The sequence below is a fragment of the Acromyrmex echinatior genome, chromosome 1, assembly GCF_024713525.1.
Source record: "Acromyrmex echinatior isolate Ae372 chromosome 1, ASM2471352v2, whole genome shotgun sequence".
Taxonomy (NCBI): Eukaryota; Metazoa; Arthropoda; class Insecta; order Hymenoptera; family Formicidae; genus Acromyrmex; species Acromyrmex echinatior.
The window spans coordinates 7,429,953-7,455,521 of NC_141852.1; the positions used below are offsets into that span (position 1 = coordinate 7,429,953).

The 25,569-nt window shown below is 30.9% G+C and overlaps 2 protein-coding genes across 6 annotated transcripts in view; one reads left to right on the forward strand and one right to left on the reverse strand.

Moving 5' to 3' along the window:
* Positions 1-1,786: 1,786 nt before the first annotated feature.
* LOC105149752 (putative fatty acyl-CoA reductase CG8306) lies at positions 1,787-5,809 on the reverse strand. Its single transcript, XM_011062378.2, has 7 exons — positions 5,264-5,809; positions 3,810-4,061; positions 3,429-3,678; positions 3,150-3,342; positions 2,755-2,994; positions 2,280-2,537; positions 1,787-2,201 (listed from the first exon to the last, which is right to left on the reverse strand). Exons 1-7 carry the CDS (start codon positions 5,453-5,455, stop codon positions 2,063-2,065), a joined length of 1,524 nt encoding a protein of 507 aa, XP_011060680.2. The 5' UTR covers positions 5,456-5,809; the 3' UTR covers positions 1,787-2,062.
* Positions 5,810-11,280: 5,471 nt separating this feature from the next.
* Positions 11,281-25,569, forward strand: part of LOC105149754 (fatty acyl-CoA reductase 1) — a 37,531-nt gene continuing 23,242 nt past the window's right edge. The window contains exons 1-3 of one of the 5 annotated variants that reach the window (XM_087408807.1): positions 20,843-21,161; positions 21,244-21,373; positions 22,392-22,566. The gene's annotated coding sequence lies outside the window, so the exon portion shown is untranslated. Of the gene's footprint in view, positions 11,588-20,842; positions 21,162-21,243; positions 21,374-22,391; positions 22,567-25,569 lie in introns of those variants that run through there. The other 4 variants (XM_087408809.1, XM_087408819.1, XM_011062382.2 and 1 more) reach the window with 4 other exon arrangements.

Sequence of the window (25,569 nt, forward strand, 5' to 3'; positions counted from 1 at the left end):
TATATATATATGTATATGTTATTTTATATATATGCATCAATAATTTACTAAATAAAATGTATGTAAAAGACAGAACAGTATAATTAAAATAATTATCTTCATTTGTATTCATATGTAAATAATATGGTATGTTTCTTGTTTAGGAAGAAATTATTTCAACAAAATTGAAATAAGTAATATCATATTTATTTTATTATTTTTCCTCTCAAAAGAAAAAACTTTGACCAGGGCACGTTTTGATTGATATGGGCCTGAGTAGGTCGATAATTCAGATCATTTCTATGGTTCAGCGACGCACTTTTCATGACAGCGCCGCTGTCGGAATATCGCGGAACTAAAATACTGCTCAGTTTCATGGCTTCACGTCAATTTCACTCGTAATATACAAACGAAATTTTTGGATGCACCTTTCTCTTAAACTAAAACTCCTACCGCGTTTCTAAAAGCATGGGATTGTTCGTTTAGATTTTCCGCAATACGCTAGCTATTTTTCATGAACGTGCAAGATCTGAAACTCTTATATGCAACACATATTGTGATGTGTTGACTACAGGAGCCGATAACAAAACTGTAAGTTTTTAATTTTTTTTCGTTTTTCGTATTCAAATGTAGCTGGCGCTTTGCGTTGTTGTCGATACTTTAATTGTGGAGAAGGATTTTTCAGTCCATAAACACAGTTATGAGAAAGGTGCTTTTAAAATTTAATGATAAAACAGGACACTCCAGCATGCGAATTTTTAAATACCGTTTTTACGCTATAAAATGTACTGTTGCTCCTTGTCTGGCACAGGGAATTCCTTGTCTAGCACATATTAAAAGTATTTTCAAATGCAATTATCTTTTGAATATGCCTGGTTATCCCCCCCCCTTCCCCTCAATAATACGTATGTATAGAGAATATCATTATCTTCGAATAGTAAAAGCTTCAAACAAATTTAAAAAAAAAGTCATTTTGTGATACAATCTTAATGATACGAGAATGGGGTGAGGTCTTACGCACAAGTGACAGAGAACTTTTATTTTTTAAAAATATAGACAATGGTATATCTAAATCGACTGTCATTCATCTGAGTATTTGTAAATTCCTTTAACGTTAGAGAATAGGTTTACAGTACTCATTTCGGAAGAAATTAAATCTGATAGAAAGTGAGTACATGGAATTAGTGTTAGGAATGGAAAATGGATTTTTAAAACTAATTTATCATACTCCCTCTTATTAATACGCCTTTATGCAATGCACAACTTGCACACCTGCTTGTAGTGAGCCTGTTTACTGCAATGAGTTGTCTTTAAACATTTATCCTTTAATAACTCGTTTTATCTAAGTATTAATTATATTTATCTCCATATCTTCATTTCTATGTCTATTCCAACTCGTTCCAATATCTTTCTCTTTCCCGATAAAACATGTTTCATATTATATATAATTTTATATAAATGGTTACATATATAATTATACAAAACTATATTAAAAATATGTCCCATATATAATTATATATACTTATGTAATAAATTTAGTAACAAATTGGTGTAATAAAATCTTGCAACAGTATAAATAATAGAGTGAATATTATTCGTATCCATTACATTAAACACCCAAAAATTTAATAAAACATTTATATAGCATTTTAAAGATAATTAATAATGTACTTCAATCCTTGAAAAGTTAATAATAAAAAGATTGAAAAAATATACTTTAATATTTTGATAAAATTTTGATGGAATCATTCTTTAATTTTGATGGAATCATTCTTAAATCTTTGATGAAATCCTGCTTAATTCACTCTTTAATTATGATGCTTCAAATATTTATTCAGATTATTCAATAGGAGTTACAAAAATACTTTAAGTTCCTATTTAGATAAAAAGCATAAATATATAAAGAACATATAGTATGTATACGCATACATTTCTGTATATAAAAAAAATTTTATGAATATATATATTCTATGTATGTGTGAATAAATGAAAATATTCAAATATAGTATTACTAGTAGTACTTATGTATATAGTAGTATTTATGGATTATTAGATTATACTGGAATATAGTATATTTTAATATTTATAACTGATCAAATAGCAAATATGTCATTGGTACAACTAAACCAGTTTTTGTCCACGTTGTAGCAAATAAAACTTTAATCAGCCACCAAATCAAACCTAATAGAGCAGCTTGTAAACCCAGATGAGCAATCGTAAGACTGAAATATAAATGTCAATCGCTATAAATATGTAATTACCATTGATTAAATATTCATATATTCAACAAATATACTTACATTTTATGTTTGGAATGTGCTTTCGGTAAAGATTTTGGAGATTCATTATGAAGATATGTTCTGACACCTTGTATCAAATCTGTAAAATAGTCTTTCCAGATTAATGGTCTCATATCAAGAGTAAATAATTTTTGATCTTCTAGTGATAATGATTCGTGCAACTGTAACAAGCGCGGATTATTAAATCTCCATTCTTGAAAGATAAATTTCTCAAGGCGTTCTAATGATTTGTTGATATTTGTATGCAAACGAACTAGGCTGAAAAAATAACAAAGACATATTCATTCAAAAAGAAATTTCATAACGAATCGATATATTAGGTGTTGGAATTAATTCGTAGCGTTTTTTAATGAAAGAATGTTATTTATTTCACATGAGCATTAAAAAATACATTAATGAAAGTACTTCCCATCACTTGTAAAACGCTACGAATTAATTCCAACACCTAATATATTTTGAAATATTGAGTCCTTACATAGGACGGCCTCCACATAATCGTGTTATTGCATCCAAAATATAAGCAGGAATGAAATGAACAAAAATAGCCGAGATTCTAAACAAAAAGAGCGATGGTAGAAATTTGAGATATGGATACCAAACGGCGCTTCGTAACGGATAGTTGTGTAAATAGGTATTAATTTCCTTTTCTATAAACTCCCATTTGAAAGAGTTACACGTGCTAGATGTACAGTGATACACCTTTAACCCTTTGTCGCTAAAATTACAGATTAGAAAACTTAAATATTATAATTTAAATATTATAATTTAAAGAAAGTGCATGTCTCTTCTTTAAAATAAAATATTGGGTCATCTAAAAACCGCGGATATTTTTTAGATGACCCAATATATGCAAAATTTTTTCAGAATTACCTGTCACGATCGACATTATAAGCTGCAACAATCAAACTATTTACGACCATATCTACTGGAATGTAATCATAAATAAGATGTTTTGCAACTGGTAATCTTCTTACGACACCCTTACCGGCACCTAATATAAAACCTTGTGGTCCATTCTTTGATATTGTCCATCCTGGAACTGGTTCTTTCCATGCTCCCGCTACTGAATTTATATAAAATTTTTTAAAATATAGTAACATAAATAATAATGATATAACTCCCGTATCATGCCATTAAATAAAAATTTACTCATTGAAGGACGAACGATAGTCGCTGGAAAACCTCCGTTTAATACTTCGTGTTCAGCCAAATGTTTGGTGAATGTATAAGGATTTGGATGATTTTTTAATATCTCTGGTGTTTTGGAATTTAAGGTAGCATCATCTAGTGTATCAACTAGCTTTAAAATTGTATTTACATCCGCTGGCGCAGGATATATTATTTCATCGACGTTGTGTAATACTGCATTAACATACGCACTAGAAACATGAACCAGCGCCTAAAATAGCAAACATTGAAAATCATGCATAAACATTAAAACAAATAAATAAAGATAAATCTGTAGGAATAAGCGCATCAAAAATGCAAGAATAAGCGCTTATTAAATTTTTTTTCAGAACATCGGTTTACCTTGAGTCTTTTAATCTCTCGACAGAGTTGGACGATTCTGCGAGTTCCTAATAAATTAATATTTGTTGTAGTCTTTAGATCGGCTTCAAAGTCCAACGTAGCGGCTGAATGGAAAATGACTTCTACTGTATTTATTAAGGTTGTTCGATCTTGTGAAGACAATCCCAAATTTTCTTCACCAACATCTCCGGCAATTGCGATTAATTTCTTAAATAAATCGGTTTGTTTCTCTTCCTTTATTCGATTAAAGACCTATGTAGAAGTGAATTATAACTCGATAAGTAAACTGTGATATATCAACAGATTGGTAACAAATTTGATCAAAAATTACTAGCAAATTGGTATCAACTAGATCCGTATTAAGCTTGTGTTTTGTTGACAGAGCCTGTTGATTTTTGTCATTAATTTACTATCAGATTATATAGCTGATATTTCTACATTGTCAGTACTGAAAATCTATAGTTATCATTTAACATACAGATTTCAACATTAAGGCCCAGTTTCACAACTCATGGTTAACTCTTAACCGAGGTTTAACTTATTTCTCATTTCTTTCCAATTCTAGCATTAGAAAGAGATGAAGAATAAATTGGAAGATGAAGTCTAAATATATCAGAATACAATCATAATTTGATAGTAGATTGGTAACAGAAATAAAGCAGAATTTGTCAAACATAGATTTTGCTTTACTTATGCTGCTAATCTATGTTAAACTGTACAACAAACTGTATATCAATATTGTTATCACTGCGTTTGACTATACTAGAATTTCCTTTTTTGCATTTGTAAGATTTAAAATATACGCATATTTTATTTTAAATGTAGTGTATATTAGTTTAGCTATGGAGAGAGAGAGAGAGAGAGAGAGAGAGAGAGAGAGAGAGAGAGAGAGAGCAGATATTTTATATCTGTTTAAGTCTTTTATAAAATTCTAATGGAATTCAGTGCAGCAATAAAATACAAATTTTTGATTTACTTCACTTGTGTCATTAATTTGTTACTCCTCATACTTTATTGTCAAATTGCTATATCAGCATTCTGTCAATATTGGCTGTGTTCAGCAGAATTTATTTTGCAACTGTCGGAAGTTTTTTCGCGCTTATTATATTTTTAGATTTAGAGGAATAATCCTATCTCAGCAGAAACAATCATAAAACAATTGCAAAATTATTGCATTCTGCTGAACGCACCCATTGTATGCACCGATTCTATATCAAATTTCTAGCTTTTCTGCTAACAAAATTTATAGCAAACATTTTACAGAATTTATATCTATTCTTTTTAGCTAAATTTCTTGTATGATTCATCTTTTCTCTTTTTTCTCTCCACGTTGAAAAAAAAAAGAAAAGATGAATGATACAAATTCAATTAAAAAGAACAAATCTTTTGTTCGACAATCTTGGCTATCCGAGAATGTAGGAGAACATTGAAAGGCGTTTCAATGCGCCACTTACCGAGTTCTTCGTCAATTCCTCCAATCTCTCCATGATCTGCTTTCCCTTCTTCGGTCTCATTAGCAAATAAATATTCTTGATATCAGGGCAACATCTCAAAAGTTTCTCTATCAAGCAGACGCCGACGAAACCGGTGCCACCGGTAATAAAAACGCTTTTACTATTGTAAAAATCAGTTACGTACGATGCCATTGTTAACGTTAATTGACGATTAATCGACTTGACAAAACAGTCTTGTGTTGACAATAGATGCTAGCAGAGCAAATATAAGTAGTTCGACTGGCGAGGAGCCGTACTGCGAGCGATGCAAACGACACGAAAATCAGACTGCCACAGACTGCCAAGGACGGTAAAGACTGCTTCACGCCACGACTCGTAACTGTCGAATTATCAGCCGACTGCCACCAACGCACCAACGGCACCAACTGCCACCTGCCAGTCCTGCCACGGCAGTCGCAGCGTACTGTTGATCGTTGCTGACATGCTGATTGCTGTTACCTATTACTCTACCAGCTCCGGCAATGACCTCAGTATAGCAGCGCAACTTTCCCATTAAGATGGTTTTACAGTAAATCGAGTTACCATAGAAATGACTAATTTTTAATACAATGAAGTTGAAATACCCCGAGCTTGACGTGTGCAAAATTCTAGGATAGGTTACCGACGAAATAGGAGAAAAAAAATGTTGACAATGTAACTTTTAACGTATCAATGACAGATCGGAGGCGATTTGTTGACTAACTGCAAACAAACATTACCATGCATTTTTCTCTTTCTCTAAAAAAAAAAAAAAAAAAAAAAAAAGAGAGAAATTACAATAGTTACAAAAAATTACGATTGCAATGGTCACAAAAAAGTAATAAGTCATCAGTCATTTTAGGAAGATATTTTTGTTGTTGAAATGACAAAGTGTATTTTCACAAAAACAAAGTTTTTTACAAAAGTAATTTTTTACAAAAAATTAATTTCTTTTTATTCCATTACTTTTGCATATTAAATATTGTTTATTTTATACTATTTTTAAGATACACGTAGTTTTATCCAAATTATGTAGATATTTGTGATTTTAGATAGACTCTGGTAAGACACCCTAAATTTTCGATACTTTACTGTAGAACCACTTTAGACAGCAGTATAAGTACTTATACTGTGCTTAGGCTGCGTTCGGATTCCCACCCGGGTGCTCCTCGGTGTCATGTCATCCTTGTTTAACGTCCAGTAAACAACAAAGATAATATGACATCTGGGAGCATCCAGGTGAGAATCCGAACGCAGCCACAGTAGAAATACATAACTTATACTGTGACGCAGACTAAAAGGAAATTCGACGGGAACGCACTCTGTTCTAAGCAGAACTAAAAAAATGTCGATAAATTACCGACATATTTAATTTCGATTCCTACATTATTATTTCGACTAATACACCGATGCATAAATCCTTAGGTCTGTTTTCTGTCGCTGAACTAAGGTACGATCAACGATGCTGCAAACGCTTTGAAGCGTTTTTTAATTGGTCAGTTTGTAAAATTCTTTTTTCTAATTGGTCCATCAAATGCTTCAAAGCATTTGTAGCGAGACTTTGACCACAGCCCTAGTGTACACTTTTGGAATTTAAAGTGAGATAGGTATACGTTTAATTTGTTTAAAGTGAGAAAGAGAATTCTAGAACAGTCTAGTGCAGAAACAGAAAACGGGCTACATGTTCGTCTACACTCAATATCAGCTAACATCAGCTCATGGTAATAAAAAACGTAAGGAAATAGCATTGGATTTACTATTGGTCTTATGATTTCTACTATGATTTCTACTCTTAACCAATTTGCTTACTGCTTACATCTTATGATTGCTTTACGTTTTATTAATTGTAATTATTTGATTTTATTTCTTGAATTAGCGGTGAAACGCGCGGCGTATTATTAAGTCTGTTTTTTATTATTGCTGCACTCTGAATCGGTGCAATAAGTTAAAGTACAAACGTATATTTGTTCCACTTCAATTTATTGCACTGTATGTACTAACAAAATAGTAATCTCTCTTTCAAAAAGAGCAGCAATAAAAAACAGATCTATTGACAAACTTTGATGATTTTGTAAGGTTTGTGATATATATAATTAATAATTATTAACAAAATTAACTTTCCATATACAACTATTTTAATCCAAAATAATAGAGTAATATTTTTTATTAGGAAGACTTTTGGTTATTACAGACCACAGAGGTTGATCATGAATTTGATTATGAATGATATAATAATCTGATGATTTTTTACAACCTTAATTTTATTATACTCTATTATATTATACTTCATGAGTTCACTTTTCTCATTTCCTTCCGGTCAGTAAACTGGGATATGAATCTAAAGAATCTTTTTGATATAGTGAACGCCTGGCATCATCTCAGACAGCACAGAATATTTATAATAAATATTTGTTAATATTTATTTTTTGAAATATTATATAGCTATTTCCTACATATTTTATATAAAACTTTATTCAAAATAACATTAAAATATAGACTAAATATGTAATATTTATATTGATAGATATAAATAAATATTTCTAATAAGTATTTTTATTTATTTGAATTATAATGTCTTATTAAGTATTTTCATAGCATTTACTATACATTCATAAAATTTCATAATATTTATAATAAATGTTTATGACCTGTATAATCTAAGAGCACAAAATATTTACAAAATATTTAAAATAAATCTTATAAATATTCATAAATATTTTGTAAATATTTTATAAATATTGTGTGCTGTCTGGGATGATTATTGCTATTTTTTTTTGCACAAAATCGAATTAATATGTTCAATTTCCATTGAGAATAACTTGAAGTAAGTTGAAACGCGTACGGATACGTATCAAAATATTGTTTTATTAGAATGGACTTTTAAATCTTTTTGTTTTTATACTTGTTTTTATATTTTTGTTATTATACTTGCACACAAAGTATCGCGCTAACTGTTACTTTCTTATATATTATAATTCTTGTCTATTTGTTATTAATTACAATTACGCATCAGATATTTTTTAGAATTTTTTAAAACGTATATATACGGTATCGACGAGATTGAAATCTAAGATCTCTGAGGTGATAACATCTAACACATTAACGCTGAGCTACAACGCATGTTTGTCTGAACACTTTAGCATTCAATAATTGTTATTCGAGGCGTCCTTATGTCTTGCGCGAATAAATGTATTAATGATTGCAAGCAGATGTGTAATCAATGTAAAATAATTTCTATTTGCCTATAAATCAAATGCATACGATTCATGTAATATTTAAATGTTGCATACTACATCTAGATAAATAATTTATACAATTATATAATTAAAAAAATTGTTAGAGTATTTTAAATCAAGTATTTTAATCAGTTATAAGATATATTCTTATTAATTATAACGAAATTAATTACATTGTTAGATAATTGCATATTTCAATTATATTATATACGAGGGGTATCCAGAAAATAAGTTCCGTTTTTTTTTTACAAATAAAGTTTTTATTGAAAAAATCTAAAATTTACATGGATAATACTTGACAACTTCTAGTCTTTTTCTACATAATTCCCGTCAATCTCAATACATTTTGTATATCTGGAAACAAGCTTCGAAATCCCTTCTGCATAGAAACTTCCCGCCAGTTCTTTAATCCAGTTAGTTACAGCTGTCTGAACTTCCTCGTCGCTTTGGAAGCGTTTTCCGGCCAAGGACTCCTTCAGTTTCGTAAAAAGATGTAACGGTCCAAAAATTCTTTACCTGCAGTCACTCGTGTGGCCTTGTGTAGAGGAGTCAGTTCTCTGGGAACCCAACGGGCGCAAACCTTGCGAAATTCGAGTTTTTCTGAAACGATCTCATGGATAAGACTTCGGGATATCTCTGGAAAAAGGTTGTGGAGTTCATCTAAAGTTAAACGACGATCATTGCGAATCGCATTTTCAATTTTTGTCGTCAACTCATCCGTGATAAGGGAGGGTCTGCCTCTCCCACTTTCGTCTTCAAGCGAATGTCTTCCTGCCTTAAATTTTCGGACCCATCTCCGCACCATAGATTCACTCATCACACTCTCTCCATATACAGAAACAAGCTGTTTGTGAATATCAACCGATTTAAAATCTTGAGCAAAAAGAAACTGAATGATGCCGCGCAAAACAACTCGAGAAGGAATCGGAATGGAGGTGGCGGGACGCGAAGTGGAGGACTCCATTTTGATAACCTCTCCTGACCGTGTTTCACGAGCTACTGACGCCGAACACCGCTCATTCTATTCGGTAGCTTCCCCTCTTTAATGCTGTGTTGTCAGCTCGCTCATACATCGACCTTACTAAACGTATAATACAAACGGAACTTATTTTCTGGATACCCCTCGTATCAACCAGTTGTGTTGTTAATACATATAATTTCTATTTGCTTATAAATCATACGCTGATCATAAATTATACAAAAAATTGTTAGATAAAGTAAATTTTGTTTTAATTAACTTGAAGAGATATTTAATTGTATTAGATTAATTGTATTGCCGTAACGCGCCCGTGCGAAATTGACACTACATTGATTTATATATATTTATTTATTTTATACAATTAAATAAATAGGTTTAATTTAATTGATTATATATATAAACTAAATTCAATTGTATAATAAAAGACTTTTATTTCATATGCAATTAAAATAATAAAATATTTATTTAATGTGACTACATATATGATTGATATAAAAAAATTTTCCAACTGTTACTATAATATAATTAAGGTAAGTATTTTGGTTATTGAAGAATATATGACATTATATTTGTTTCATTAAGGGGAGTGCACTACGAAGAAATTCGACAGGAACAAAAACGTCAAAAAGATTAAAAGAATTTTATCGGTAATACTCCTTCAGCATCTCCTTATAATACTGTCATTGAATTAACAAAATTATTTTCAATTAGACTGATGCTGTTGATTCAACAGCATTTTTTCTCAGTATATTAGGCTTAGATACCTAATATGAACGATTAATTAGTTAGAAACTATGTGTATGAGTTAGTTAGAAACTGTATGTATGAGTTAGAAACTGTGTGCGTGCGATATTATAATAGTGTGTACTGTAGTAATGTGTCAATCACATATAAATCATATGTGTGTAAGTTCTACTGAATTGATAAAACAAATGACTTACATGCCATTAACATATTACTGTACATAAATATCTCACGCATAAATACATAAATTTTCGTATAACGTTTTAATTAGACGTTTTAATTAACGTTTTATAAGTCCAATTCTAAAAATTCTATATTGTTTCTTCGTGCAAACTATCCAGACAGCACACAATATTTATAAAATATTTACAAAATATTTATGAATATTTATAAGATTTATTTTAAGTATTTTGCAAATATTTTTGTGCGATTGCATAAATCATAAACATTTATTATAAATATTATAAAATATTTAGTTTATACTTTTTAAAATTTAATAATATTTCGAATAATGCTTTATTATATAAAATATGTATAAAATGTCTATATAACATTTCAAAAAATGAATATTAATAAATATTTATCATAAATATTTGAGTAGTTTTATAGACTACAGCTATTTTATAAGTATAAATTGAACAACTTTTCAAGCAAATGTTGCCACGACTTGGTAGCTCTGGAGCTCCATATTGGATTAAGATATAAAGAAGAATCTCAATTTCGATGTTTTTGTCGTTCTTGATATATAAAAGCTCCACCTCATAGACATGGATTAATGTATATATTTTAATCCTGAAAAAGGATTTTCGAATTTGTAAAAGAGGAAAAAAATAAATATTATACACGAATTAAGCGTTTAATCGATAAAACAGACGTCTTTAGAATTTCCTTAATACTCGAGCAACGTATATTTCAATTGATTTGTAATCAAAATTTTACTAATTTGTAAGAAACACATTTGACAAGACAATTTAATTTAATTTTAATACGACGACATAAAGATGAGGAAGAAGAAAAAGAATCGAATATAAATATTTTATATATATATATATAGAGTGATGAGAAAAGGGCGAGACGTCGCACGCGCGAATGTAACTTGCAAGCAGCGAACACACGAGATGCGCAGAACACAGCTAGCTTCAGCTTGCGCAGCGGTTGGCCAGCCTGAGAAGGGGTATTTGGCAGTTCATCGAAGATGGCGGACGCGATTGGCACGCGAGGGGCGCTATCTAAAGAGCGGCGAGTACGTGAAAAACCGGTGATTCTGTGTTAAGGCGATACTGCCAGCGACGGACATACACAGCGTGAATATCACAAAACAGGAGAAGGTGACTCACGATTAAGCAGGTAAGCGCAACGTTAATTTTCACACGATACAAGGCGAAAATGTAGAAAACCACCTCCGCCGCCGCCGCCGTTGCCGTCGTTGGCAGCCACCACTAGCAGCCGCCACACCGGCCGCGCCTACTCTATCATCTACTAATTGTCCGCTTTCGTGTCTTTCCTTGACTTGTTTGCACGAGTGTTCGTCTAAGAGTTTCTCGAAAGAGCGTATTTGCCACGTTAATACTATCATTCTCGTTCATGCGATGAGTGATACATTTTTTTTTTCTGTCGTTGCACCTCGATGGGGTGGTCCGCTTTAAAGTACGGCCGAGGCTGTGCGAAGAATGGCCCTAAATCGTGGCTAGGAAGTAGAAGATTACACCACTTCGCCGTCGCATTATGTTACGGCGGTTACGAGGTCCCGGAGTAACAGGCGCGAGCCGTCGACGGTCGACCGCGCCTGAGCCGGGCGGAGCGACCGCTCCTCTCGTCGCGCTGCAGCTAGTTTGCCTCGCCCTCGCGCTCGCCCTCGCCCTCGGTCTCACCGTCGCGTCGCGACGTCCTCGTCTTCCCCCCCGATATTCTATCGCCTCCCGTCGACTTCGCCGAGCGCTATCTCGTTCGACACCTTATCGCCATCAGATGTGATAATTGAATATTCCTATCAGTCGTGCTTTTTCCTCGTTACCTCAGTCAGTTAAAATCATCGGTTATGTCAGATTAATATGTATGTTCGGAGTTAATCCATCCGAAACCGCAGATGTAAACAATATTAATAACTAGTTAAAATGAAAATAGAGGTGAATATTGAAAGCTAAAAAAAAATATAAATACAACATTTTTGTACAAAATTGTTTTAACCTGACGCATACATATTAATACATAATAGATAATGAGAGATAATAATAGATGTATTCAGTACTACAACTGTTCATTGAGCACTTGGTGAGCTCTTGCACCTGATTGACATATTCGTTAGATTTAAAAATATAGACTAAATACAGGTACAAGAGATCATTAAATGCTCAGTGAGCGATTGTAGTACTGAATGCACTCATTGAGTCATTAACGTCACGAAACTCAGTAGCCGCTCGACAATCTGCCAGCTCCGTATCCTATACGCGTTTTAAAGGTGCAATCCACTGTACAATCTTTCCATATAAATATTTATTGTTTCCAAAATCGTAGGATGTCCGGAGGAAGTAATTACGTAATGTAATCATGAGAGAGTTTCCGAAAATCATTATAAAATTCATGTAAAATTCTGATGTATAATTACGTATGCAACTATGAGAACTAATTATGCAATATTAGATAAAATCGTTTATTTTACTATGATTTCATATAGTGAAGAAGATTATTTGATATCATTAGAGATCAAAGATTATCATTAGATAAAATCGTATGAAATCAAATAAAATTACGTAAGACTAAATTAAATTAAATTAATCTGTGGGACAATATTTCAGCTAGTATTTTTCTTCTTGGGATGTCATTTTATATTATGTTAATCGACACGGTCATATGAATGATGTTTGATAATAAACATTCATCAAATGTTTCCTCGCGAATTTATTTTCATATATTACAAAATATTGCGTTTTTTTAAATTTTTGTTTAATGGCAGAAACATAAATCACTTAAATGAAAATACATATATCTAGAAGTTGTTTATGAAATTGAATATCATTTATATAGATATTATACTTACGATTGAGAGAGAGAGAGAGAGAGAGATATGCTAATAATAGGTTCCGATTTTCTTCTAGCGAAAATAAAGCTGGCGGCACACGATGCTTATTTTTTTGCTGGATTGCTAGTTAGATTAGATTCTTGCCATATAACGGCTGCGATGTTGGCAAGATTCTAAGTCTAATCCAACTAGGAATTTAGCAGGAAAATAAGTACCGTGTGCCATCGGCTTAATTAAGGCATAATGAAATAATTTTATGTTTATATTAACACTTGTAATAGAAGCGATTGAAACACAGAGACTTTTGCAAACCAAATTTCGACTGAAAAGTCAAAAAGTATAAGAAAATTGCATTTTTTAATTAATTCCACGCAAATTGTATTTTGATGAGATTTTAATTAAAAATGTACTGTTAAACAATGTTATTCAAATTGTAGTGTTAATTTCATTTAAAAAGATATATGATGCAGAAAGTCGCAATCAGTAAATGTTTTTAAAAATTCTTTAGAAATATTTAAAAAATAATTTTAATTAGGGGACCTTGTATACACTGTATATTTTATGTCATAGATTTATTTTAGAAAATAGAAAACAATATATTAATATTTAATTGATGACAGGACGCAACATTACAATCGTATGAATTGTTTGCAAAATTAAAAGCATTTTTTTCTCAGATACTGGATTAATTATGATAAAATATAATAGATTATATTACAAATGTACTGTAAGAATTTTCCTAATCAAAAAGCGTTCTAAAGCTGCACATATTTTATATTGCTCACATTTATATATGCATTTTAGATATATTTAGTGTATATTTTAAGCAATTTATACATTTCTACAGTAATAATTGCTATAATTACAAGAATTATGATATTGTGTCCTTTATAAGCAATTTTTATTTTTAATTACGTTAAAAAGATATAAATAAAAGTTTATATTGCCGGAAGTATTTAAATAAAAGAAAGTAAATCTTTACAAAAACAAATATTTTATCAATCAATTTAATCTTGACATATACCTGTTGTCAAGATAACTCTGAGCAATCTCCAACAAGTTTTAGCCGTCACTCGTTATTCGTTAAAAAGTTATTAACAAAATAAGTTTAAGAAATATTGTCTCTTCTACTACAAGTATATGAAACAAAAATTTTCTGCTCTAAAACAATTTTTCTGTTTTAAAACAAAAACTTTTTTTTTAAAACCTTATTTTATATAATTTTTGTTTTTAAAGTAGAAAATTTGTGATTTTATAACGATTTTATAACGACGCGAAGCAAAATTTATCCTACATCCCGTCCCTGTCTAGGGGCGCACAACTTTCCACGCGAAGAGAGGTCCACCCCACTTCTCTCCCTGCCTAGGGGCGTACGACTTTCACGCAAAGCCGAGGTCCACCCCACTTTCCCCCTTCTCTACTAAGAGAGGCTTTTAGTAACGACTTTTCATGAGGGTGGATCTCGTTTCGCGTGGAAAGTCGTGCACCCCTAGACAGGGACGGGATATAGGATGAATTTTGCTTTGCGTAAAAAGTAGTGCGTTACAAAATTACAAATTTTCTGCTATAAAAACAAAAATTATATAAAATAATGTTTTAAAAAAAAAATTTTTGTTTCCTCTAGACAAGGAAAGAATGTGGGGTGAACTTCGTTTCGCGTAGAAAGTCGTGAATCCTTAGGCAGGGAAGAGATGTGCGATGAATCTTGTTTCGTGTAAAAAGTTCAAAATCCTGTTGAAGGGTCATGACCTTGATAATATAACATATGTCAAGATTAAGTTGATCGCCGAGAAGTCCGTTTTGTAGAGACTTACCTAAAAAAATTAATAAAGAAAATTAGATTAATAGGAGATTAGCGCGATAAACAACGTAAAATGCAACATTAACAATATTAAGAATCTTTATTTCAGACTGTATATATGAGAACACAATCAATACTAGAAATGAAATGCCTATAACGGTCGAAGCTGAATCTTCAATGCTTAAATAATTCAATCTTGAATTACTATATATACTGTGTATGTACTTGCATATTTGTAGTCCTTCGAATTGCGCGCCGAATTATTTTTCCGGACTATAAACGCAATTAAATTACTTTAGTAATCTCGAATTAAATTGACAAGCATTTTTAATAATTTGATGCTCAATCAGGCATCATATTATAAAGATGTTAATATGTAAAAACTGTTAATAAATTTATTGCGAAAAATATTTAGTGGTCTAAAGATTAAGACGTTCGTACGGAATACAAGAAATCCGGGCCGATTCGATTCCCGGCCGAGATAATATTTTTCACAATAAAAACGATGACAATAAGATGTATGAATCTTGGCGTGAAATGCATGAACGCTCATTAATCATACAGTGTTATTTTTAATAAATTAAGTCGAAAAGTTTTCTACTATTTCGCAATTTTTGAAATAATTGACGAAATATTATAATTTCTGAAGATTGCCGAATAAACAGATAAAATTGATGTATAAGATAATTTTAAGATATCTTTCAATGTTCTTTGTGAAATATTTTGAAGATTTTTTTCTTCTGAAAATCTTTCTTAAAGAATTCTTAAAAATATCTTAAAGTTATCTTATACGTTGATTTTACATATTTTGTTCATTGGATAACAAAAAAAATATATTATGGAAATTGCAAAATGGCAGAGGATTTTTCATCTCAGTTTTTTATTAGGAATATATGATTAATGGGCGTTACTTCAGAAACTCTGCATAAATATGTAAAAACACGTTTAAACTTTTATAAATAATTATAACAAACGTGGTTTATAAGAGATGATATATATAAAAAGCCAAATAAGTAGTATCAATAAGTAAAGTGACACTAAAGGTTTGCCTGATGTTTATCTGTCTTTTCTAAAGAAAAATTTCTCTCACACTTAAAAATAATTCTAGAATAATCTAAACTTTTGCCGCACATATAAATAGCGGACACATATGAAGGTATGGACAAATAATAATATACAATGTCACGACGAATTTCCATCTGCGTGAAGAAAGTGCTTAAGATTCATCATTTTGTCTGTAAAACAGGTAACGAATTAATGTTAATCAAATTGATTAGAAGATATTAACGATATTATATTGTAATTTTTTAAATTAGAATCTGGCAATTCTTGTTCTACTTGCAATATGATAATTGGCGCTGCAACCACGATGTACTCTTACAAGAGGAAAGAATGCATTGATGTATATTTATATTTATGACCGCTGAATTTAATGTTAGATTTATGTAAATTCTGTGTTTTATGGATATTTGTAATTTTACTGAAAATGACCAAATGAACCAGATTGTGGCCGAAATGTCTAAATTATTTATAAACGTAATTATATATTAAATATCACAAAGAATATCTTGTGCTGTGGTTTTATGCTCTTCTTTTTGTTAATTTTTTATATATATTTATATATTAACGTTATATATATTAATGTAATATATGTTAACATTTTCATAAATCAATGTTATTTCATAAGGTTGCATTTCTATTATCGGTCTAATAAGTAATACGGCCTATTGAATTGAATTTCGATGGAACATATTTGACAGCTATGATGAGACGTCACAATGACTGTGCTATCCGTACAGACAATTCCGATGATTACATCAGAAAACCGACGAAGAATTGAATATTCTCCGTGCCCTAGCTTGACTCCTTGACTTATAGATCTTCTCGAATGTCATCTTTCGTTCTTGTGATATAGCCCAGCCAATAGACGAGAAAGTGGATTTAGTCCGTAGCATATCGCTACGAAAATCTTTCGTGCATTTTCACGATAATGCGTTTATTATAGACTTTAATATCTGAAAAATGTAATAAAAATTCACAAAGCAATTGTTTTTTATTTAACGCAATTCGTGAAACTTAAAGGGAAAAGAAAACTTATCTGAAATGCCACAATATTAGCCTCCTGGAGGCTTGCTGAATAATATTTACGCTTTCTCGCACTTCACGTCAAGATCTATATATCCAATTGTCATCGTTTTTTTTTCACAGAAATATGGAATAAAAATTACTTATTTAAAGTTACTTATTTTTCAAGTTACTTATTTAAAACTTCCGAAAATTCAGATTATTTCGTCTTTACGTCAAATTTAATTGCGTACGCAGGCGTAAGATTTAGTCGTGTCATTAATCGTATGAGCATGTAGATGGTCACTTTTAAATTTGTAAAAATTTCCGAGGGAACGAATCGAAGTTTTTACATATACAGTAATTCAAGATTGAATTTATTTAAATATTGAAGATTCAGCTTCGATCGTTATAGGTATTTAATTTCTAATATAATTGTTTGCAACATTAATATCTACGCTCTAAATTTTTGGGAGTGAAATTTTACTTCAGAAGAGTGGTAGCTATGCCAGTCCGGTAGGAGTTAAATATTCATTCTAGATTCTAGAGAGTGAAGAATCACTCCAAATGAGAGTCAATTTTCAATCTCTGTGGAGAGTGAATAATTTTATTTTCCGAAAGGAAAGACAGAAAATGTTAAGTTTAACCTCTCTATCTTGACGAAATTATAAGATTTATTTTTGTATAAAACGAACGAATCTGACAAAATAAAGTGTTGTTTTTGTTTTTGTTTTACCTCAAAAAAGGGAGATATTAATCATTAAAGTTGACTTTTTAGAAAATATTCATTTCTTGAAGGAGTGAAGTAAAATTCATTCTCGTCGGATTGGCGCAACTTGGAATGAAATTTCACTTCCAAAACTTTAGAGTGATGATATCAACACGTATTGTTTTCGCATTACTCTCCTATTAGCTTATTTTTTAAATTATTTTTTAATTAAAAAGAAAAGTATATTTGTTATTTGATATTTAATGCAGTCCATGAAATGTTTGCAATATAATCGAAATCATTTTAATGTCTAACGTCGAGGAAAGAATTTATATAATTTCTATTTTCTAACGTTCATAATGCATTACGGCTATAATTAATTAAGAAAGCAAGAAGGAAATTTAATACAATATCTTTTTTTAGATATTCTTAATCCTGTGTACATCTTTTTAATATTATTATTTTTAACATTGTATATTTTATAATTTCTTAATACACAATAAATAATAACATCTTTTAGATAACATTATTATTTTTTATGAGAGATGAATATTTCCGTATTTTCTATCCATTAATAGAAGATTAGCAAATGCGATTTAATCTATTTGATTAATTTCAATAATGGCTGTTTCAAAATTACTGCCAGTGCTGAAACTGTATAGTATATGTAATGTATACTTGTAGATTTTCAGCGCTGATAGTAAATTTTGGCACACAACCTAAGTAGGAATACCTACATATAATGGTAATATAATACATTTATAAATTAGTGCCTTGAGAATAATTTTTATTTTATTTTTATTTTATTTTACGTAAAAAAATAATATAAGTTTTGCGAAACTTAGAATTACTCTTACTATTTCATCACTCGTAATTTTATAATTACATTATAGTCATATTTCTCACTTAATAGACTTCAACTTGTCAAAAACTTATTAAAATTAGGATTCTATTGCAATATCATTTTAATTAATAATGACTTAATAGATTGGAATAAATTGTACGTTGACAATCAAATTCTCTTGTTAGTATTGAAAATAAAAGAAGCTTCATATGAAAATGGGTTAAATCTATTTATTATTTTAGAAATTAGATTAGAATTTTCATTTTTCTTTTCTCTTCTCGAATAAAAAAGAGTGAGCAAATAATCTAAAGGTATTCCAAGCTCTATAAAGCTAATAGGACCAAATGAGCAAAATCAAATCGGATCTATCGGAATTTTTCGGAAGTACTCATTTCATATTAAATTGTATGCTTAATTTTGTACCATATGTCATTTCAAAAAAAATTGTAGTGGTACTAACTTAATATTAAGCTGGTAGGACCAATTCAAAATAATAAAAAAAAGAAAAATAATATCAGAAATCAATAGGATTGAATTTGTACTATTTATATTACCAAAAACAATTCTATATTATGTGTCATTTTAAGAAAATAGTAGCTTTGCTAATTTAATATTTGGCAGGATCATTAAAAAAAACACAAGCAAAAATTAACACAACTGAATTTGTACTAATTTGTACTATTAATAAGTTAATACTGTACATGTTTTTTCCTTGAGATGATTTTGTTATATAAACTTACAATCTGTGAAAATAACAATAAATTTATCTATAATCTCGCAATAAGGAAAATTTCCGGTTTGAAACTTGCCTTATGGATAAGTTTATTGCTATTTCTGTTATCATTATTTCCGTTAGATTACAGAGACTTAAAGCAATATCCTGATTGGTTCATCGGCTTAAGTTTATGTCTTATGATCATTGTTGCGAAATTTTGTGTGCGGCAGCCCTTAGTCTTGACAGAAACAAATGATTGATAAAATTTTTTTGTCTCAATGCCATGGGTTAATAGTTTCGCTTCCCGAATTTTATTTTGAGACGTCCGAGATTATCGATTATCCCGTCCTATTTATAAAAAAATAATTTGTATTTCAGTCTTTTTGTATATTATCTTTTATTTATTCTGATCCCGATATTTCTTTAATCTTTCAAAACAAAACGAGAAAAAAATAACGATATAATAATCTTGAAAATATCATTTTAAGGTGGTTCTTTAAGCTATGTTCCAAAATTTACTGTCAGTATTGAAAATTTAAGTTTACGTCATGTGCACCATAGATTTTCAGTAATGACATTAAATTTTTTGGAACACAGCCTTAGTAAATCGAGTTACCATAGAAATGTTTAATTTATATATATATATATATATATATATAATGTAACTTTTCGCGTATAACTTAGTGACAGATAAGGCTCATTGACGCTTTTTTGATTAACTGCATACAAATCTTACCTTCTTGAAAATAAAATTATAATAGTTTAAAAAAAAATTTTTTTTTTAATGATCACAAAAAAGTTAACGTCACATTCCTGGAAAGATTTATGTACATAAACTTGGATATAAATGTAACTTCAAAAAGTTAACAATTTCATCTTTTTTCGTTTAATGAAGATGCAGCTCTTGATTTATTATCGTATATTCCGTATTATTTCATTAAAATATACATGTAATTTTTATCTAAATATTTTATTTAAATATATTTTATCTAAATTATGCAGATATTGTGTAACTTTGCGTGGGCCCTGATGAGGCATTCCAAATTTTCGACATTTTACTAAAAATCCACCTGTATTACAAAAATTCTAACTATAAACAATACGAAAAAGTGAATTCACGATGCAAAACAAATTGACAATGAAATTGACAAATTAAATTAACATAAAGCGCACAAAATGATAACTACAAATGAGTTTTAAGTTCTGTTTTTTATTCTTACATTGTCTAAATTAGTGCAATAAGTTGAAATGAAATATATATTTGTTTCACTTATTGCAGCATGTGTAGTTCAAAAAATGCAGGAATAAAAATCAAATCTTTAATATCTTGAATGAATAATGCAGAGGTAGAAGAATAATCGAGAATATGATTAAGTCACAATAAAGTTTATGACATTGAATATGTTGTTTTTTTGTTTTATTTTTTTTAAAGAAAGAAATTAAAAGCCTATCTATTTATCTATGCATGTGGCACAGGGTAAAGTAATATGCAGCACGTATCGCCATGTTGAGGTCTGCTAATGCTTTGTAGTGGGAGAAAACGCTCCGTTCTGTGAGCTGGACAGGTATAAGGAACTTGAGTTAGTTTCATATACGCTCAGTGTATGTTTCGTTAGTCGACCCGCTTCGAAGAAAGTCGATTCATTGCGCATCTTGTCTTTGTCGAGAGAGGTGCATTTTTATTCTCACCCTGTGGCATCTTCTTCAGATGTGGTTCAGGTTTTCCTCAAACGCAAATCGAAGAGATAGTCACGTCATGAGGCCATTGAGTAAGTAAAAATTTTGCCCGAGATAAATGATGACGTGAGTAAAAAAAAAATAGCTCTCCAAATTTTAATTAATTAATTCCAGTGTAATTGCGAGCTGCGAGTAAGCGTTTAACAGAAGTTTGCAGGCCTATAGATAAGACGATAAATAATATTTTATTACGTACACGTTGGAACATGGCACATACCGCCTACCGTCATGCCACAGACGATGAGTAATTTTCTTTATGTCACTTAATATATCATTGATCAAATAATTGATTGAGCTCATCGAAAGAGTTCTTAATAGAAAGGGACGTGCTATATATTTCTGAGGTATTTCGCATAGCCCGTGTTGATTGTCGTTGTAATATCGTATATTTTGTGTGTGTGTGTGTGTGTGTGTGTGTGTGTGTGTGTGTGTCGTACAGATTTAAATTCAAATTAAGATCAATCCGGATTTTATTACGTCTATCATTATGATATATTTAAGAGACTAAAAAAAAAGTGAGAGTACTATATTACGCACCTATGGAATTCGCATCTCATTAAATCGGTTGTGTTAAAACCCACTTCTCTCTAGATCGAATCGAACGTCTTGAAGCTTAACGTAGGTCGTGGATAGTGACCGCGATTCTCGGAGGATTTCTTCATGTCCCCGTCGGTACATCGTTTGGAGTTAATGCTAAAGAGACTGCACATTCTCTTATTGTTTTCAAATTTTTTAACTTTTAAACTTCTACTTGCGCTTGCGTATATAATGATCGCCCTTCGGTATTTCATCGAATTTATGTTTATAGAAATGATAGAAAATTATTAAATTGATCGTAATTAATTGATCGCATAATATTAATTTACTTCATATAAAATACAAATCAAGTTAAAGTCAATTAGGAAATATATTTTCGAGGGTAATGATATTGATAAAATATATATATATATATATATATATATATATATATAATATATATATATATATATACACACGATATGTCGTTAAATAAGTCAATTAGGCAGACACGTATTATCGCGTGTTTATTTTTGTAAATATAACTTTGATGTACACTTTTGGAAGCGAAAGAAGTAAAAATACGAAAGAAATTTTCTGTTGCATACAAGCGAGGGGATTTTGAGCACGACCGGAAACATTTAAAGAAAGCGATTAAAGAAAGTCGATTTGCACACTTATGCTATTTGGTATTTGCGATCGCTTTTCCAATCATTCATACCAATTAGATAAGGATGTCTTTCCAGTCATGTCTTAGCAACGCTCGAATGCATTTTGGTGGTCAGTGTCCCGCTGACATACTTTGAAACGCAACCGGATGCTGGCGTGCTATTGGCTGTTATTAAACATGAACTGTCGTGCAATTGCGTTTTACCACATCTTGCAGTAACGCGAAGATTCGCCTTCTCGCAACGGAATAACGTAAGTTTATTCGAGCGAAATTTTGCCATATTTTTTTAAATTAGAGTATCTCGAGTCCTGTTATCGGTTACACGCATGCTTAAGTCGGTTATCAAAGAGCGTGAAGTAAAGTAAATAACATGCGGTATGATAATTTCTCGTGCTTCCTCAGTCGACGTACGCATGAGACGAGCAAGTTTGCAACACCTGTACCAACGTCTAATGTAGTTCAGCGGAAACCGTAGTTTTTCATCGTGTTGTAGCTGCCAGTAGTAATAATAATGATTTGATGTTAAACGGTTTTTACGCTTATCGTCGTGTATTTGTACGCTCTCTTACGCTGGGTAGAAAATTAACCGATCACAGTCGAATATGAGAACAATAATCGATTATGATCGGTCTATTTTCTACACTTAAATCTATAAATCTATAGCGTAATTTAACTTAATGTGAGTCGCCACTGGTCCTACTAAATATATCATTATTTTTTACTAAAACGATAATTAAAATGTATAGTGTCAAATATAACTATTGTTTCAGTACATAGGAGCAGTATCGACATTAAGTTTAATTTGACGGGCTTTCTACAATAAATCATTATTTAAGCTTTAAGTCTTAAGCTATAAGAAATCAATCAATCATAATTAATTATTCTTCTTATTTATTATTAATTATTATTCGACTGTGATGTGACAATTTCTTATGATTTAAGACTTAAAACTTAAGTAATAACTTATTGTAGAAAGCCTATATATTTAACAGTGTACGACCGCTACGACTTCTATTGTAGACCAGTATTTATGCTAACATGAGGCTATGAACGGATACCTACGTAATTCGCAGTTTGTTGCTACAAGATTCTTATTTGTCGTTCGCCAATGTGAATTTTCAACATCGTCTGTTGGAACTCATAAATCGTGACAGTGATGATATGATTCATTTGATGCACAGCATAATTTGGTGATAAATTATTTTGTAATTTATGTTTTTAGGATTGCATTAACATTTTGATAATCGTGTATCCAATTGACTACACATCTATCAAACGCCGCGTGTATCACAATTTGAATAAATACATATTTCTTAGTATTACTACAATTTGTAAATGAACCGAGAATATTTGGATTAATTTTATGTGGTATATTTAATATTGTAAATTCTGGAAGAATTTTCCATTAGTCTGTGAACTTACCCAAAGGTTTTTATTAAAAAAGCATATTTGATTGCAGAATGTATTTTAATGTAAAAAAATGTATTTAAAATTACATTATATATAAAATACAATACTGTGACATCAAAGGACTAAAAAAAAATCTGTGCGGCAGTCAGGATTAATAACAAGGATATAAAATGGATGATAAGAATATCATCGTAAAGAAATTAATTTGTGCCGTTTAACTCCGTTAGAAACCCGTTCCATTAGCAAATCGATACGATTGGTAATAAATAAATAAAATCAATACATTCATTTGTACACTTGCGAAACTCATAGTCAAACCAACATGCGTAGTCTGATGCAAGCTTCAGCGTTGATTTTCGCGAATTCAAGAGTTGTACTGGTTATGTATACGTGATGAAGTTACGAGAGCGTGACTATTATGACAAGAAGTTTAGTTTATCGTTTCGAGTCGTCAGAAAGAATAGGAATGCGCCGAAGAGAGTGATAGTCGAAAAGAAATAGGGACGATTCTTGATGTTCTCGGCCAATCGATTCGTGGTCACGGCTGAAGTCACGATCACGCTCGCGCTCGTCTATGTTCCTCACATAACGGGTTTTCGGTGTAACGGATTACCCGGACGCTCGGTTTCTCTCGGTCACATTGCCTCAATGTCAGTGAGGACAGTGACCTAGAATTCCTCTCTCGCTTGCATCCGCTTCTGGCTATAGGTGCCGTCTGTCTATGCACTCTATGCATCGCGATCGATTGTATTATCCAATGGACGTTGCACTATAGAAGTGGATTTTATATTGTCCATCCGGCGCCGAAATAATGCGAAAATTATGAAGACGAAGAGTAAACGGGATTTATCGGAAAAACTAGCTACTCGGGAAAATTAGAAGAATCCAAAGAGAGTTGAATTTTTTCAGAATTTTTTAATACCCTATTTTCTCATGTTGGTAAAAATAAGAAAATGCAGTACTAAAAAGTTGATAAAAAATTTTGAAAAAATTCTTAGAACTTTATGAGAAGAAAATAAATGATTTTTGTCTCTTGCAGTTTTTCTATAAAGTTGATAGTATTTGAGTAAAAAATTATTCAAGATCAATATTTGGCAATTTTTAGTAATTAATATCTCATTAACTATTGCGTAAACTGCAAAAGACAAAAATCATGGTAGATGACTTTTCGACTCAATTTAATTCACTCTATTTACTCATGATGGGTGACGAAATATATGTTAATCACCCTGTATATGCTGATTCTACAATGAATCGATAGTTTTAAGTCTTACCAGAATTAGTGAAATTGGCTAACTTGTACAACTGAAGGTACCTTTTCATACTGATGCTCGACGTTCATTTTTAGCATTAAAATAGGTCACATGATCGAAATTGACGCTTGATGTTCGTTAATTTTTATCTGTTTTAACGCTAAAAATGAGAGTCGAGCGAAAAGGCATCTTAAATAAGACTACCGATTTTCTTAAGACTGGCTAAATTCAAATTTTCGAAAATGCTCAGAAGGAAGTAGATGCACTTGACGAACAAATTCAAGCTTTAGAAAAATAGATTTCAGTATTTTTTGTTGTGTAAATGTTATTTGCTTATAAATATTATTTATATATCTTTTGTAATGTAGGAACTATATTTTGTATTACATTATAAACAAGTTATGCTCATGTATTAGGTGTTGGAATTAATTCGTAGCGTTTTACAAGTGATGGGAAGTACTTTCATTAATGTATTTTTTAATGCTCATGTGAAATAAATAATTCTTTCATTAAAAAACGCTACGAATTAATTCCAACACCTAATATATAATTTTTGAATTATTTGTTTAGGAATGTCTCTAATGTACAATG

Coding starts and splice junctions, on each gene's coding strand:
- LOC105149752 (XM_011062378.2), bottom strand. CDS start 5,455: ATGGCATCGTACGTAACTGATTTTTACAATAGTAAAAGCGTTTTTATT. Junction 4,062..5,263: donor AGGAATTGACGAAGAACTCG/GTAAGTGGCGCA, acceptor ACTTCTACATAG/GTCTTTAATCGAATAAAGGA. Junction 3,343..3,428: donor TATCGTTCGTCCTTCAATGA/GTAAATTTTTAT, acceptor ATATAAATTCAG/TAGCGGGAGCATGGAAAGAA.